Consider the following 16,529-nt stretch of genomic DNA (forward strand, 5'->3'; position numbering starts at 1 on the left):
GACCAGGGTACGAGAAAGAGAGAAGGGCACATTTGGGCTTTCTGTCCTCCTCTGTCCTGCCCCAGCCAGCTCCCTTTTCTTCCTCCCTCTGCCTACCTCCCTCTCAGTGGTGACCTGGAACAAGAGGACACCTCGCGGTTCCCAGGAATTCCCTGCCAGCCTTAGCAAGGACAGCCCTCGCTGTTGCCCCTGACTTGGCCTCTCCCAGGTCTCCACTTTTCTGCCTTCCCTTTTCCTCCCTTGCCCACCCCTCATTGTTTTTTTCTTCACATCATTTCCCCTCCCTATTAGCATCACTGTCCCAGCTTGCCAAGGGTTCTCTGCTGTCTTTCTACCTTTTCTTTGTAGCTTTCTGTATCTCCTCCACCCATCCTGCTTCCTTTGGCCTCATCTATGCCTAAGGCCAAGCTCAGTGTCCAGCGGTAGGGCTCCTCAGTGGGCCAGGGGTCCACCACTGTGCCGCTATCATCCTCACCCATCTCCTTGCTAGCAAACTTGCTTCTGGTAAACTGAAGCCACCTTCTGTATTCTCTCTATATAATTGTATATACTTGCATACATATACAATTTCTTTTTGAGGACCTTTTAATTGAAGAGGCGTGCCTGTGCAGGCCCCTAAGCTCTCCAGTGGTCTCTCTGAGCTCTTGTCTCCCCCTTGGAGGGCCAGGAACCATGAGGTTCCTCCCTTCAGGTCCCAGAGCCGCTGCCTTTCCCAGGAGAGCAGGACAGTGAGTGGGACAGTGGAGGAAACCAGTGGCCTCTCAGGCTGCAAGCCCCTCCTCCACCCCACTCAGTGGCAGTTGCTTTTGGTGGGGTTTCCCGGGCAGCCCAGCAGGGCTTCAAATGGGCTTTGGCAGTTGGCCTGTAGAACATCCACTTCTCCCATGTAGTTCCTGGGGGCAGAACGCTCTGGAAGCAGGGGCTTCTGAATGGCCCAGCCCTGGCCTCCTATTCGGACTGGACCTTTTTGCCCCTACTGAGGCCAGGGAACCACTTTTGTGCCTTCCTAAGATGCTGGCTCCTTTCAGCTACCTGGGCATCACAGACCTGTCTTGGCTGGAATTTCAGGAGCCTGGGAAAGCTCCTGCCTTAGCCAAGAAACTCTCCCCTCCTTCCAAATGCTGCCCTGTCCCAGATGTCTGATATCCTATCATTAAAGATTCCGTCCCAGAAGAAGGACTGTCTCCTGTTAAGCTACCATTTCTCTGTGGGAAAGATACGATTCAAGCTGCCAGCATTATTTTGTCCTTTAATGTGAGTTGTCAGGCCCCAGTTGTCATGCCCAGTGCACCCGAGCAGGCAGGAAGGGCTAGAGAAAGCATCTGAAGACACACCCCAGTTTCCCAAAGGGGCTTGAGGGGGATCCCAGACCTGAGGCATTGCCTCCCCAGGCTGGTGAAGAGCCTTTCTTAATGTTAGGAGTCCCGGATCGTGAGGCTGGGCCACAGGGCTCTTGGTCCAGATGGGCTCGATACTGAGGGGACATCCTGATGCCCCTGTTTTCTCCCCTGTAGACCACCCCAGCAACAGTTCCCAGAAGCCATGACATGTCCTTGCAGCTGGAGGCCTTCCAGGCGCCACCCTAGAGGCCTTCTGGGCCCAATGTTGCCGGGGGAGGAAGGAAGGTAGGTGGCAGTGCTCAGTCAGTGTCCCAAAAGCCAACACTTGAGTGTCTTTTCTTCCTCCCCTCTCCATTTTCTGGATCTGGGTGGCTGCTGCCTGGGGCGGCAGGAGGGACAGGGGACATCACTTGTTAGGAAGTCCAGAGTGGGGCCTCTCCCCTGCCTTAGGTGTTTCCCCCCGCTCACTCTCAAGTGCTGCTCCTGCCTTTTCCTGAGATGGTCCGTGTGCTCCTCTTAGGAACTGTAAATTAGAGGAGACTTTGGGTGAGACCACAAGGTATGGTCAGCTGCTCACTGCTGGATCGTCTCTCTCTCTCCAGCCTCTGCCTTCCGGAAGCTCGTCCCGGCCCTCCTTGTCCCAGGTAGTCTCCCAGCCTTCTGCTTTTAGTTCTGCCTCTGAACACAACTTCACCTATTCCCTTGTCTCTTTCAATGGAAACCATTTCTCCACAGCTTCCCAATCAGTATGGGGTACAGATGTGTGAAGATAATGGTGCATGCTGTCCCAAGGCCAAGTGCCCTTTTACCCAAGTGAGCTCTTCACATGATCTTTTCCACGTGTACCATGGTGTGAGAAAGTTTAGGAACATTGCTCTACTGTTCACTCTCTTTTTTTCCCCCCTCCTATATCTGGATGTCTTTCTGTGCCTTTCCCCCTCTTATCATCCTCTTTTTCTTTTGTTCACAGAGAAGATTGGACCCCCCCCCAAGTTAAGGAAGGAGCCAAAAGAGTCAGAAGGGAGGGCACCATCTGACTCCACACAGGTGCCTAGCCCACCAACTCAGGTGATAACAAAGAGAAACCCCTTGCTTCACCCATACTACTGTCCCTGAGTGTCAGGAATCTTGGTCCTGATAGTGCCCCCAACCCAAAATTTCTCCACTGGCCCTCATGAAAGGAGTGAATAGTGCAGGGTGCCAGTCCCTTATCCTTTTCCCCGTATCACCTGGCCCTCAACTGGAAATGCCAAGAAGGCTCCACATAGGACAACCCCACCTAGTCCCCCAGAGGAGGTTTCAGTTCTGCCAATGCCACAGCCTCTTCCCCCACTTTTGAGCTAGTCCCAAGAAAGACTCCTCCTCACCAGCCTCTTGGTGGGTACTGCTAGTCCTGGAATGCTTTACCCAGAATGTGTGCTCAGGGCCAACCCCCCCGCCACCCCATATTTACTTGCTTCTCAATCCCAGGCTAAGGCTACACTCTCTTCATTGTTTCAAGACCTCTTTCTCTTGTGCTCCTGGAGGCGAAACACTGTTTCTCATGCATTTCTGGATTCCTGGTGCTTAGCTCAGAAGGTGGCATGCACACTCAGCACATGCTTTTTTAAATAAAATGATTTCAAAATGACATATACAAGCGTTACATTTCTTTTCTGAAATTAGAGATAAAGGAAATGGAGGAAAGTTTGGGACAATCGTGATGTACTCAGGAAGAAAGATGAGGGGGTTCAGGAGACAGAGGGATAAGCCTGTGTGTGTTTAGGTTGGGACTCTGGGACCAAGTCTGCCTGCTGGGGTAGAGTGGTTGAGACTCAGGACACACAAGGCTGACACTTCATGAATTTCAGATTCGGGGACTATATAGATCCTGAAGCAACCTACTATGAGTAGTAGCTGTTGCTAAAACACTGGAAAAAGATAAATCTCATGAGACTCTGATCAAAAAGGAATTTCTTTCTCTGCCTAGGCAAGGCTCAAACAATTGCTGTGGAAATGGAAGTGGGATTTAAAATATTTATCAACTCCTTTTCTCTATGCACCCTCATGCTGTACTATTTCATTTTGTGAAGAGATATATCCAGGCTGGGTTTCTAGTTATGGCTTCAAAAGCTAGACTCTTAAATTGTTCCTGGGCCTCCAATTACACAAATTTCTGGATGAGATTAAAACGGTTGAGAAACAGCTTCTGCTGCGCATGATTGTGTGTGTGCATGCATGTGTATGGTTTTTGTTGGAATGTGTCAGTGTGTTGGGTTCAATTCTCTCTACACAGCTATAGTCACAACACTATTACATCTATTGTCTCCACTAATAGAGATTGCCCAGGAATTTCCTGTATTGTTCACAGCTAAACAACATAAAGTGTTGACAAAGGTATTAACAGCAAGTCTAAGTAGAAAGGGAAAGAGCACAGTGATGGATGAGCAGTGACCGACAGAGAGAGACATGAGGCCTGTGGAGTCAGCCTCCCCCATATCTTCCCAATCTTATGCCTCTTCTCTATCCTCACTGCCAGTGCTGCAGTTTGGACCATCAGCTCTTCTCTAACCTTCCAAACCCACTTCCCTATAACCATTCTCCACCCTGTCCCCAGACTGGTCTTTCTAGAACTTGAATGTGATCAAGTTACTCATGAGCTGAAAGCCCCATGGGACTTCCCAATGCCCCAGCTCATTGACCTGCCAGTCCCAATTTGGTGTCAGCTCATCTCTCCTCCCCTCCTCCTTGGTTCCAGACACATAGGACCACTCAGCATTCCCCAAAGCATACCTTGTCCTCTCCTGACTGCGTGTGCATCATGCCCTTCTCTTCTTCCACCTGGTAAGCTCCTAGTCACATTCAAGGTCTACTTCAAGTCTCCCGGTTCCTGTGTGTAGTGATTAGTTTTCTATGCCATCTTGGCCAGGCTATAGTACCCAATTATTCAACTAAACACTAGCTGTTTCTGTGTGGGTATTTTGGAGATGTGGTTAAGAGCTACAATCAGTTGACTTTTCCAATCAGTTGAATGGCATTAAGAGTAAAATTGAGCTCTTCTAGAGGAAGAAGAAGTTCTGCCTCAAGTCTGTATCATGGACTCCTGCCCAAGAGTTTCCAGCCTTCTGACCTGCCTTATAAAATTAGAATTTGCCCAGCCAGCCCTCACAATCGTGTAAGCTAATTCCCTGAAATAAATCTCTATCTTTCTATTTATGTATGTATCTACCTATCATCTATCTTACTTGTTCTATTCCTCTGGAGAACACTGACTGATAGACTGAGGCATGAAAAATTGAGAAAGGCATCATCTAGAGTCACTGAGAAGTTTATATATATAATTATTGAAACACTTATTTCATTTATTTTTAATTTTTTGACAATAGATTGTAAGTGAAGAGATCCTGCCTTATCTGTCTTAGCATCCTGTAAAAGTGTCTGCTATACCTTACTATCTAAATTAATATTTGCAGAGATGCCAGAGCAAGCATGGACTTTCTGAATATTAGTCCATGTTAGAGCTACCAGAAGCATCACATTATCTTCTTTCTGTCTTCTCAGCCCCTCTACTGCTAGAATGACAGAATATTTTGTAGAATATTTTCTTTCATTCATAACCGGAGTTTTCTCCTTCTCAGAGTTGTGCAACAATCACTGGGTCTCAAGGAGCCCCAAATTATTGGGAGGACCCCTCAGGTCATTTGTCACAGGTCATTACCTTAGACTAGTGTTGCTTGTCCAATGCCCATATCCCAACACACAGGGTCTCATTGTCCCTTTGATGCCGAGATGCTGCTATTTTTGTGCCATGCTTGGGGCTGACTCTGTGCCTGGGGTCCAGCCTCACTGGTGAACCCCACGGCTTTCCCTCTCTGGGGACTACTCACCTCCCCCAAGCAGGTTCCACTCTTGAATAGGATCCACTGTCATTTATCTCTTAACTGTCTAGGCAGAGCTTCTTTCTCCTTTTGACCAGATAAGCTAATATCTCTCTTCCTTTCTTTGGGACAATGAAGCATCTTCTTTTCTACAAGTTTGGGCTTTTACAAAAGTTAGAAGAGCTATTGATTTTAATTAGCTCCCTGGAAAAATCCTTGTAGCAAGAAACCTCAAAGGGCCTGAGAGTTCAAACACAAATTCATTAATAAACTATGCTCATATAGATAATTGTCTATACATCTGTCCACTAATACATGTATAACTTGCCAGAACTATAACTATACAAAAATGGTAGTGAGATCAAGTGCATTTTTTGTCCATTTATTTGCTTATATCTTCTAAGTGTTTTATAATAAACACATGCTACTTTTGTAATGTGAGAGACTCTCGTTAAACCAGAAGACAGTAAGAAGGTCAAAAGCATTTCTAGAGTCAGAAGGCTCAGGACCAAATTCCAGCTTTGCTATTTCCTTGCTCTGTGATTTCTAAACCTCACCTTGCTGATCGATTAAATTGGGATACCACCATCTAAGAAAGGCCCGGCTCATGGATGATAATCAAAGTTATTTTTTGAATGAAACAGAAAATGAAGAATTCATTTAATCCACCTCGTAAACTCTAGATCTGTTATTGAAAAAATTAGATCCTTCTCTGTACCAGACATCCTCACCTAGAGCCCCTATTGGCCTCTGAATATGTATGTATATTTCTTTAAAAAAATATTTTTGAAAATATGATTTGTCTGCTGTCTATTACTTATCTATGGCTACATAACAAATTACCACAACCTTAACGGGTTAAGACAAAGCACATCTATTATCTCACAGTTTCTGTGGGTCAGGAATCTGGGGATGACCTGGCTAGGTCCTCTGGCTCAAGGTCTCACAGGGCTACAGTGAAGGTGTTGGCCTGGGTTTGGCTACCTTTGGAGATTTGACTATGAAAGGATCTACCTCCAAGTTCCATGGCTTTGAGAAGGATTTAGTTCCTTGCTGAGGGCTATTGGCTGGACACCATCCTCAGTTCCTTGCCACATGGGCATCTCCATAATAAGACTTCCTCCATCAAAGCCAGCAAGAGAGAGAGAGACAATACAGTCTGCTAGCAAGACAGAAATTACAGTCTTATGTAACATTATAAGAGTATTGAAATCTCTTCACTAGGACTGTATTCTATTGGTTAGACACAAGTCACAAGTCCTGTGCACACTCAAGGGACAGGAATCATACAAGGGCATGGATGCCAGGAGGTGGGATCACTGGGGGCTGTCTAAGAGACTACCAGCCACAGTGGACCAAAGGAATTGACTTTAAATTCACGTAGGAGCAAAAACAGTGCATAATAATTTATGCTGTGATCACAGTCGAGTCATAGGGATATGCCAGATCAGCTATATGTAATCCACTACCATTTTCTGCTGTGAGAATGTCGCTGAAAATGTTGCTTTTGTCACCATTCAGTGCTCCTATATAAGGTTCCATGGAGCGACCATTTTAAAGTTTTCTTCTAGGAAAAACTCGACTTCCCCTGTGAACTGGAAGTTTTAATTTTTCTTCTAAAATTAATGACCATCAATCCTTTTCCCCTTAACCTCCTGGAAGCTTACCTGTAATAACTACCTCTTATAATTTCTATTTCATATTTGCTTCCTGACCTGGACTATTTTTTCTTACAAATGTTTTATTTTTATTTATGTTTTATACCTATGTCATGACATATGTTCTTACTGGAAGCCACTTAAATGTGGTGGGATATAAATAAAGAGGGCAGAGGTTGGGTAGCCTTCAATCTCAAGGCTTAACATGGTCAACACATGGTAGAACTGAATTCTGAAACTTCTCTCTGTCCATTAAATAGGACACCTGGATGTTCTGTATTTCACCTATTCTCTTCATAAGTGACAAGTCTTAGTAAAAAGCCTTTTAAAAATTACTCTTTATAATATTTTGAAAAAAACATCAAAATGAATTCTAAGTTAAAACTGATTTTTTTTAGTTAGTTTAATTGAGACTGGATTTTAAAGACCAGGCAATAACTGGGGTCGTAATTTGGACAAGATCTGAAAAATATAGCATTCATTTTCAAAAACTTACAAATGATATATTAAGGGCCAGATGGTAGCTGATCCAAAGATGAATAATTATACAGCCCCACTCATGATTTTCGGAGAGGGTCGTGAAAATACACCATGACGTTATACAATAGAGTCTTCAACAGTGAGCGCAAGGCAGTAAAGGACCATAACAACCCCTGAATTTTAGGTTTACAGTTTACAAAGAGTTCTTGAAGAGTCACAGGAGATAATTACGGGAGGTCTTGGTAAACCTTCCAGCACCGAGTTTGGCACATGTGCATCTCCTTGCCAGCTTCTTACCTGAGGTCTATCCATCAGTTTAGACAGTCACTAATGACTAACCGAAATTCAACACTTCTTTCAATTATGAATGATGGCAATAAACAGCCACAGTATTAGCACCAGCTGTACTTCATCACCAATGGAAATTATAGACTTCTTTCTTTTAAACCAAACTCCTTTTATTTTTTTTCTTATTTGATAAATTTGATATGTTACATTTTGTAAAGTTGTGTTACTTTGATATATTTATATACTGTAAAATGATTGCCATTGAAGAAATATTTTATCACATTACATCATTATAGCACAATATTATCATCTATGTTCGTTATACTGTGTGTTAGATCTATGGCTTATTTATTACTCATTACAAGTTTGTACCCTAAACACCATCAATTTTATGCTGTCATCCTCCATCCCCTGGTAACCTCCATTTTACTCTTTTTTTTTTTTTACAGGTTTGACTTTTTTAGATTACATATGCAAGTGACATCACATAGTACTTGTCTTTCTCTGTCAGACTTATCTCGCATAGTATAATGTGCCCAAGGTCCGTCCATGTGGTTTCAAATGGCAGGATTTCCTCTTTTCTCATGGCTGAATAATATTCCATCGTGGATATATACCACTTCTTTTTTATCCATTTATCCATTGATGGCCATTTGGGTTGTTTCCATATCTTGATTATTGTGAATAATGCTGTGATAAACATGGCTGTGTATATATCTTGTCAAAATCCTGTTTTAATTTCCTTTGGGTATACACCAAGCAGTGGAATTGTCGGGTCATATGGTACTTGTATTTCTAATTTTTTGAGGAAACTACATATTGTTTTCCATAGTGGTTGGACTAAGTCACATTCCTGTCCACAGTGCACAAGGCTTCCATTTACACCACATCCTCTCCAGCACCTGTTCTCTCTTATCTTCTTGATGATAGCCATTCTAACAGGTGTGAGATGATATATCATTGTGATTTTTATTTGCATCTCCCTGATGATTAGTGACGTTGGGCATCGTTTCATGTGTTCGTCAGCCATTTTGATGTCCTCTTTGAAAAAAATGTCTATTTAGGTCTTCTCATTTTTTAACTAAATTGCTTTTATGTTATTAAGTTGTGCTACTTCTTTATATATTTTGGATATTAACTCCTCATCCAATATATGATTTGCACAATTTTTCTCCCATTCTGTAGGCTGCCATTTCATTTGGTTAATTGTTTCTTTTGTTGTGCACGAATTTTGAGTGTAATGTAGTTCTACTTGTTCATTTTTGCTTTTATTGTTTGTGCTTTTGGCATCATGTTTAAAAGATCATTGCCAGTACCAATATCGATAAGCTTCTTCTTAAGTTTTCTTCTAGGAGTTTTATGGTATCAAACCTTATGTTTAAGTCTTTGATCCATTTCAAGTTAACTTTTGTAAATGGTGTGAGATAGGAGTCCAATTTCATTGCATATGTTTCTCCAGTTTTCCCAGCACCATTTGTTAAAGAGACTATCCTACCCCCACTAGCTGTTCTTGGCACCCTTGTTGAATATTAGTTGATCATATATGCCAAGATTTAATTCTGGGTTCTCTATTCTGTTCCATTGGTCTACATGTCTACTTTTGTGCCAGTACCATACTGTTTTTATTAATATGGCTTTGCAGTATAGTTTGAAATTAGGAAGTATGATATTCCCGGCTTTGTTGTTTTTTCTCAGGATTGCTTTGAGAACTCAAGGTCTTTTGTGGTTCCACACATATTTTAGGATTTTTCTTCTATTTCCATGAAGAATAGATTTGGTATTTTGATGAGGATTGTGTTGAATTTGTGGATGGCTTTGGGTAGTATGGTCATTTTAACAATATTTATTCTTTGATCCAAGAACATGCATGAATCTCCATTTGTCTGTATCTTCTTTAATTTCTTTCAGCAAAGTCCTGTGGTTTTCATTGTATGGATCTTTCACTTCCTTAGTTAAATTTGTTTCTAAGTATTTGTTTTTAATGCTATTGTGATTGAGATAGTTTTCCTTTCTTTTTTTACAGTGCTTCATCATTAGTGTAAAGGAATGCTACTGATTTCTGTAAGTTGATTTTGCAACCTGCCACTTTACTGAAATCAGTAATTTATTCCAACAGTTGTTTTGATTGACTCTTTGGGATTTTCCACATATGCTCCTGTTAGATGAAATGTTAAAATCATGTTTTTATATCACTTCACAGTTATAAATATCTCAAAATAGAGTTTATGCTCATCGCTACTTCAAATTGTGGCAGATATTAGACTTACTGCTTGATCTTGTTGTTTAGTGCATTAATACGAAAGCATGTATCTTGTTCTATCACACTTTTAAATTATATTTTAAAACTATCTTTCAGTATTATTGGTTTCTTCTATAATCACATGTATTTTATTTTTTGTGCTTAGAAATATAATACCTACATAGATGCATACACTTCACCAGACGCCAAAGGATAAGGCACAGAATGTTGAGAAGTGCTGCAGGCTTAGACTGAGGGCGCTGCGCCCCACAGACATCTCTCTTGGAGAGGATAGTCGGACAGAGAGCCAGAAGTCAGAGCATCCCATCCTGCCAGGCAGGCCTTCCTTTTACTGAGTACTGTGGAAGAAAGAGGTAGCTGGAGAAAATAAAGGAACTTAGAGAGTTTTATCGCAGATCAACTCTGGGGTTGAATACAGGTTCTCCTTTAAGCCCACCTCAGCTTTTGGCTAAGAGATTCTTTCTCTGTCCTCTAAATTTTAACTTTAAAGACATTTCAAACCTACATAAAAGTTACAAGAATAGAACAACGAATACCTATATAGGCTTCACTAAGGTTACTAACATTTTACTTCATTTCCATGTACTCTCTCTCTATAAAATCTGCTATATAGTCCATATTGTCGTGTCCTCAAATGTCCCAATAATGTCCCTATTTTGTGCTGCCCTTCAGCTCCAGAAGTCCTGGGCCCATAGGCCCCTCCTCCTCATCTCTCATACTCTGATCATCATGAATCCAGGCACCTCCCCTCATCTGCCCCTTCTCCCACCCTTGCCAACTGCTGAACTCTTCCACTCTGCTTGTTGGAATTCACAACCGTTCCTCAGCAAAACTTTCTAAATTCATATTTTTTCTTAGTATGTTTGCTTTGTTTTTTAGATCCTGATTAGAAACTGTGAAGTAAGTGCAAGTAGTTACTATTCTAATTTTTATGTAAAGAGTTGAAGGCAAGATTCAATTCTTAATCATTCTTTTATCTTTAGGTCTTAGCAAAGCGCCCAGAGTCTGGGCTGACTTCAGTGTTGTGACTGAATGACTGGACTCATGCACAAAATTATCTTGCTAGATAATTTCCCCTAACAAACTCCAGGATTGGAACTCACTTCCTGTCAGTAACATGGACGTCATTTAAATGTGGGATGCCTACCACAGCATGGTGTGCCAAGCGGTGCTATGTCCACACCCGGGAACCCAACCGGCGAACCCCGGGCCGCCAAGAAGTGGAACGTGCAAACTTAACCGCTGCACCTAGTCACAAAATGAAGATTCCAACTTGGTATTTTAATATCATTTAAAATTTGCAGGTCAGTACTATTTTTTCTAAGTTTTTCACTATTGTTGTGGAATCAGATTTTAATCCAAAGAAATAACAAACTTTTCTGCAACTTGTTTAAAGAACCAAACTTCAGTCAGATTTCTGATTAATGATTCAAACAGTGTTCATTATTACTTCTTCCCTCCCTCCATTTGTCTCTGTAAAAAATTTATCACTACAGGGGCTGGCCCCGTGTCTGAGTGGTTAAGTTCGCGCACTCCGCTGCAGGCGGCCCAGTGTTTTGTTGGTTCGAATCCTGGGCGCGGACATGGCACTGCTCATCAAACCACGCTGAGGCAGCGTCCCACATGCCACAACTAGAAGGACCCACAACGAAGAATATACAACTATGTAATGGCGGGGGACTTTGGGGAGAAAAAGGAAAAAAAAAATAAAATAAAATCTTTAAAAAAAAAATTCATCACTGTATACAATGTCTAGATATTTCACAACATTTTCCCTATATATTTATGATTATCGATTCAGACCAACATTTCATTCCAGTTTAGCCGATTTTACAGATGCACTTCATCTGTGGATGGATATATCCACTGTGTCTGATATCTTGATAGTCTAATATTTTGCTCTTGGGGCGGGGCAGGGAAGAAAACCAGCATTTATGAAGCACTTTCAATATGCCATCCCCTTTACATGCATCACCACCTTTACTCATTGCAACCACCTGGTGCAGCCTGTGTTATTGCCTGTTTTACAGATGAAGAAAGTGAGGCTCCGAGAATGAGACACCAGCTGAAGCTCACAGGACTAAGAAGCCGTGCTAATTTCCTCCGCTCGCACTCTTTCCACTCCACCACGCTGCCTTCTGGAAATTGACCAGAGATGTAGGTTTCCCAGTTTCTTTGTAAGGCTGAGCAAACAGTGTTTTATCCACTTCCCCACCAAGCCACTCACATTAATTACATTTGCACCGACTGTAGGAAGCTTTTGTTCAGATAACACCTTTACAGTAATCTGATAATGTCTAGTACGTGGGTTTTATCCTCACTTTTGTCTCAGTTCATTTCTTTGTACAGAGTTATGACCCCGAGAAAATGAGTGGTCTCCTGGGAGGAGATTACTAAACTAAAATAAAAAGACATGAGAAACCTCTTAAATATTGTCAGCATCGATAATTTAAAATTACCATGTTTATTCACTATTGAAAAAGTGCAAAAGGTGACCTTGGCTAAACATTGTAACTTTTGGCCCCATCTATACCAAATAAACTATATGATATGGTATAATTTTAATCTCATGTAATTAAACAGTATTAACTTTGTAAAACCAAAAAGACTTTTAAACTTGCATTAATCATCCTTTTAGACGAAAATAAGCAATATTTCTCTCTCGTTATGTTGTTACCTACTAATTAACAGGATGAAACAAATTTCCCTGTTTCTTTAGATTTGCATGAGCTTAAAATACCCTTTTATCAACATTAGGTAGAATGTCAAAACTAGCTTTTGGATTATTTTAAAGCTTGGTAAGATCATAAGGCTTTCCTGAAAATATGTCCTATCTTGACAATGCATTAAACCTTAAGAAAAGTTTAATTAACAAATGTCAGAATGTGTTTCTTCTAAAAAAAGTGATATATTAACAATTCATTCCTATCTCCTGAGTCTAACAATATCTTAACCCTTAAAATAAAAAGACATATCTTACATCTTAACATGACTTATTCTAAGTGAAAGTTGATGTTTTAAAATTAAAGTACATATAACCTAACAGAAAAAAAAAATTTGAAGCACCTTACTGCTTCTGTTCACTTTTAGATATACATTCTCATTAATTTGCAGACTATTAATTTACCTAGTTTGTATCATTATACACAAATTCTAATTGCAGATTTTTATACAGACTGTCTGTGGTTACAAAGCCAGTTTAAGATACTGTCTAAAATCTCTGGATCTCACCTTTATCTTCTGGAAGATGGGGATAAGCGTACTTCTTTATCTGCCCCAAAGATGCTTCTGGACATAGCACATGAGGACATCCATCTACAAACTCTAAGCTGTCATATTACAGGTTTATTTTTATCTGATTTATTTGTACCTTTTTTTTCAAATATCTACATGTGCAAAACAAAAAAATTTTTAAAAAGGCAATATTAGGGCCTGCCCAGTGGTGCAGTCATTCAGTTCGCAGAGTCCGCTTCTCGGCGGCCTGGGGTTCGCGGGTTTGGATCCCGGGTACAGACATGGCACCACTTGGCGAAAGCCATGCTGTGGCAGGCGTCCCACATATAAAGTAGAGGAAGACGGGCATGGATGTTAGCTCAGGGCCAGGCTTCCTCAGCAAAAAGAGGAGGACTGGCAGTATTTAGCTCAGGGCTCATCTTCCTTGAAAAAAAATAAAAATAAAAAAATAAAAAGGCAATATTAGTCATATCTTAATCTCATATCTGATATCTTATCTTATATTGCATGTCCTTAGAATTCTTTGTTTCCCTCCAGTCTGTTTTCTCTGCTGCTATAGAAATGTACCTATGTGTATGATTTTCAATGGTTTGTCAATATTTCACATATCAAATTTACTTAATCCAAATGCCTATTACGTATTCAGCTTATTTCTATTATTTCACTGTTATAAGTAATGATATGATGATAATCTGTGTAAATGTACCTTTAGACACATCTCTGATTATCTCCTTCAGATAGAGTCCTAAAAGTGAAACTGCTGAGTGAGAAGCCATGCATATTTTTTACGATTTTGCTACATATTTCCAAATTGCCCTCAAGAAAGATTTTTCCAATTTACGCTATCACCAGCAGTGGATGAGAGCACTGGCTGCCCCCACACCCTTGTCAACACCAGGCATTTGCATTATTTTCAATCTTAATAAGATGTTATTATTATTATATATTTTTTGGCATCCTTGGTATCATTCTGCTTCTTTTTCCTTTTTCTGTCCTTTCTCACCTACTTGGTGAGAAAAGGCAGGTTGTGAAACTGGAAACTGTTACTCTTTGAACTAGAATTCCTTTGTCTAGAGGCTCAAAAAGCTACTTCATAAAGAAATGTTGTTCCAGCTCTATAATTTTTAGCATCCCAATCACCACTGGCCTCTTGTAGGCCTCGGGCCTACAAGGCTGTCTGGGCAGCCTAAGGAGAACATTAATATATGCGGCGTTTTCTTTTTATTCCCTTTGGCGACCTGTGCCTTTGGGATGTCTTTGAGATGTTTGATGCTTTTTGTAGCTACAGTTATTGATCAGGGAGCCAAAGGGAATGCCAGCCCCGGCCAGGAGAGGTGTCTTCACCTGAGCTTGCAGCCGGTGTTGAAGGGGTCTGCTCACGCTTCAGATAGTCTCATGAGTCTCAATGGTCATCACAAATCTGATCCCAAAGGAAGTCTTTACGTTTGCTGGAAAACCAGGGCAGCCTGGTACCAAATGAATTAAGGGAAATGTTACAGGATACATTTACAGTCATAGAGGATTTTGCAGTCATTCTGCTCTTCTGTTCAATTCTAAGTTCAACAAACTAAATTTATAAGAAGGTATTGGAAACAGTCATTCTCTAAAACCATTGTAGTAACCAGTAGTGCCGTTCACCACATTTTCTCAGTTCTTCTCCTTATGGGAAAATGATAGGATTGAACTTGGGGTCTTGGGTTGGATGGGACCATATGACTATTTCTGGCCCATTAATTGTGAGAAGAGGTGACATGAGTCACTTCCAGGTTGGAGCATCTAATGGCCTGTGTGTGGCTCTCCAGCCTTCTCCCACTCTGTCCCAAGGACAAGAAACATTCCTAGTCCCCAAGTGGGGACAACATGGAGCAGAGCCTGCAGAGAACCACAACAGGATGTGAAACACGTGTAAGAAATCAACTGGTATTGCTTTGAGACGCTGAGATTTTTGAGCAATCGTTTTCAGTGATGGTCTGTTACTGCAGCATAACCTAGCCCATTCGGACTGATAGAGACATTCTGAAGGATTCTTTTCCTAATGAACATTTAACGATGACTATAAATCTTATGAAAACAAAAATTATCTTTGATTATAGGGAGAATTGAATTTCTGAATTGAATTTCAAGAATTGAATGGAAAGAGATGCAAAAGACTTTTGTTCTTTGAGGAAGATTAGCCCTGAGCTAACGTCTGCTGTCAATCCTTCTCTTTTTGCTGAGGAAGACTGGCCCTGAGCTAACATCCATGCCCACCTTCCTCCACTTTATATGTGGGACGTCTGCTGCAGCATGGCTTGCCAAGTGGTGCCATGTCCACACCCGGGATCCAAACCAGTGAACCCTGGGCTGCCGAAGCAGAACATGTGAACTTACTCGCCGTGCCGCTGGGCTGGCCCCAAAAGACATCTTTAAAAGCTGAAATTATTTAATCAGTTTCCAGCTCTTATTGTTATTAGCAGCTTTGATGCCAATCTCTTCTCTCAAAATAAATTTGGTACGCCAAATTAAAAAATGAAGGAGAAAGAGTGATGACATGTATTGAGTGCCTGCTAGATAATTTATATATTTTATTTTATTCAAAGCATCTTAGTAACCACAGAAGGCAAGTGACATTTCTCCTTGAGGAAGGAAAACTGAGATGCTCAGAGACTGAGGGTTTTGACTTTAAACCCAGGTTGGTCTCACTCTACTGACCCTGTCATTTTCCCTCCCCCAAAGTGGTTTACTACGCTGTTTATATATTAATATAAATATATGCTAGTCCGTTACTCATGTACTTGAAAAATACACAAACTTTTTTTGTTCTGGAGATAAAAGAGAAATGTGATTCAGTCAGACCCAGTCTTTGTATGTGTTGGGATTGTCAACACCACGAACTCTGCTGGCACTAAACTACATGGGACAACATTAAAATGTTCCCAAGGGTGTCCTCTTTAAATAAATATCTACCTTTTCCCTGACTCTAGGTGGTTTCACCTCAAGTTTGCATTCAGCCGCTTGTCCAGGTAAGCCCTTTGTTAAATGTCTCAGAGACTGACTTTATTTGTGCAGTAGCTGGAGCAATTTTATATTTGCAAATGGAGATACTCGCTGGACTGTGCTACTGATGGCAGCACTGTTAGAGCTTTCTTCCTGCTCTGGATGGTGGTTTAGCTTTTTCAGTGCGCCTGTTGAAAAAGCAAAGCAGATGGAGGAGAAGGAGAAAAAGAGAATTATTCACTGTAGCTGAGATTGTCAAACTCTCTGTTGTAGTATGTGCAGTGTTTTAGGTTCCCTCTGCCTAGCATCTCTGCATCTGCTCATCTCCACCCAAAGGTGTCTTGCTCTCTCTGGGACACGCATGGCAGTGCTGTTCAAAGCTTTATGGACACAGCACATCAGGAATTCCAAGCCTTACTTCTAAGCAGCCAATCTC

General features: G+C 41.3%; 1 protein-coding gene across 2 annotated transcripts; it reads left to right on the forward strand.

Moving 5' to 3' along the window:
- The first annotated feature begins 798 nt into the window (after positions 1-798).
- Positions 799-16,074, forward strand: LOC103551773 (uncharacterized). Of its 2 annotated transcripts, XR_011540012.1 has the most exons (7): positions 887-1,254; positions 1,515-1,625; positions 1,861-1,984; positions 2,311-2,408; positions 10,867-11,187; positions 11,914-12,040; positions 15,211-16,074. XR_011540012.1 is itself a non-coding variant. In XM_008521385.2 (4 exons), exons 1-4 carry the CDS (start codon positions 1,136-1,138, stop codon positions 2,335-2,337), a joined length of 381 nt encoding a protein of 126 aa, XP_008519607.1. In that variant the 5' UTR covers positions 799-1,135; the 3' UTR covers positions 2,338-2,974. The 2 variants fall into 2 exon arrangements, 1 of the variants encoding a protein (XP_008519607.1); XM_008521385.2 differs by lacking the exons at positions 10,867-11,187; positions 11,914-12,040; positions 15,211-16,074 and having other exon boundaries at positions 799-1,254; positions 2,311-2,974.
- The last annotated feature ends 455 nt before the right edge of the window (positions 16,075-16,529 follow it).

This window comes from Equus przewalskii, chromosome 1 (assembly GCF_037783145.1).
Source record: "Equus przewalskii isolate Varuska chromosome 1, EquPr2, whole genome shotgun sequence".
In the NCBI taxonomy this organism is placed as follows: Eukaryota; Metazoa; Chordata; class Mammalia; order Perissodactyla; family Equidae; genus Equus; species Equus przewalskii.

Coding starts and splice junctions, on each gene's coding strand:
- LOC103551773 (XM_008521385.2), top strand. CDS start 1,136: ATGTCTGATATCCTATCATTAAAGATTCCGTCCCAGAAGAAGGACTGT. Junction 1,626..1,860: donor TTGCCGGGGGAGGAAGGAAG/GTAGGTGGCAGT, acceptor TGCTCCTCTTAG/GAACTGTAAATTAGAGGAGA. Junction 1,985..2,310: donor CCCGGCCCTCCTTGTCCCAG/GTAGTCTCCCAG, acceptor TTTTGTTCACAG/AGAAGATTGGACCCCCCCCC.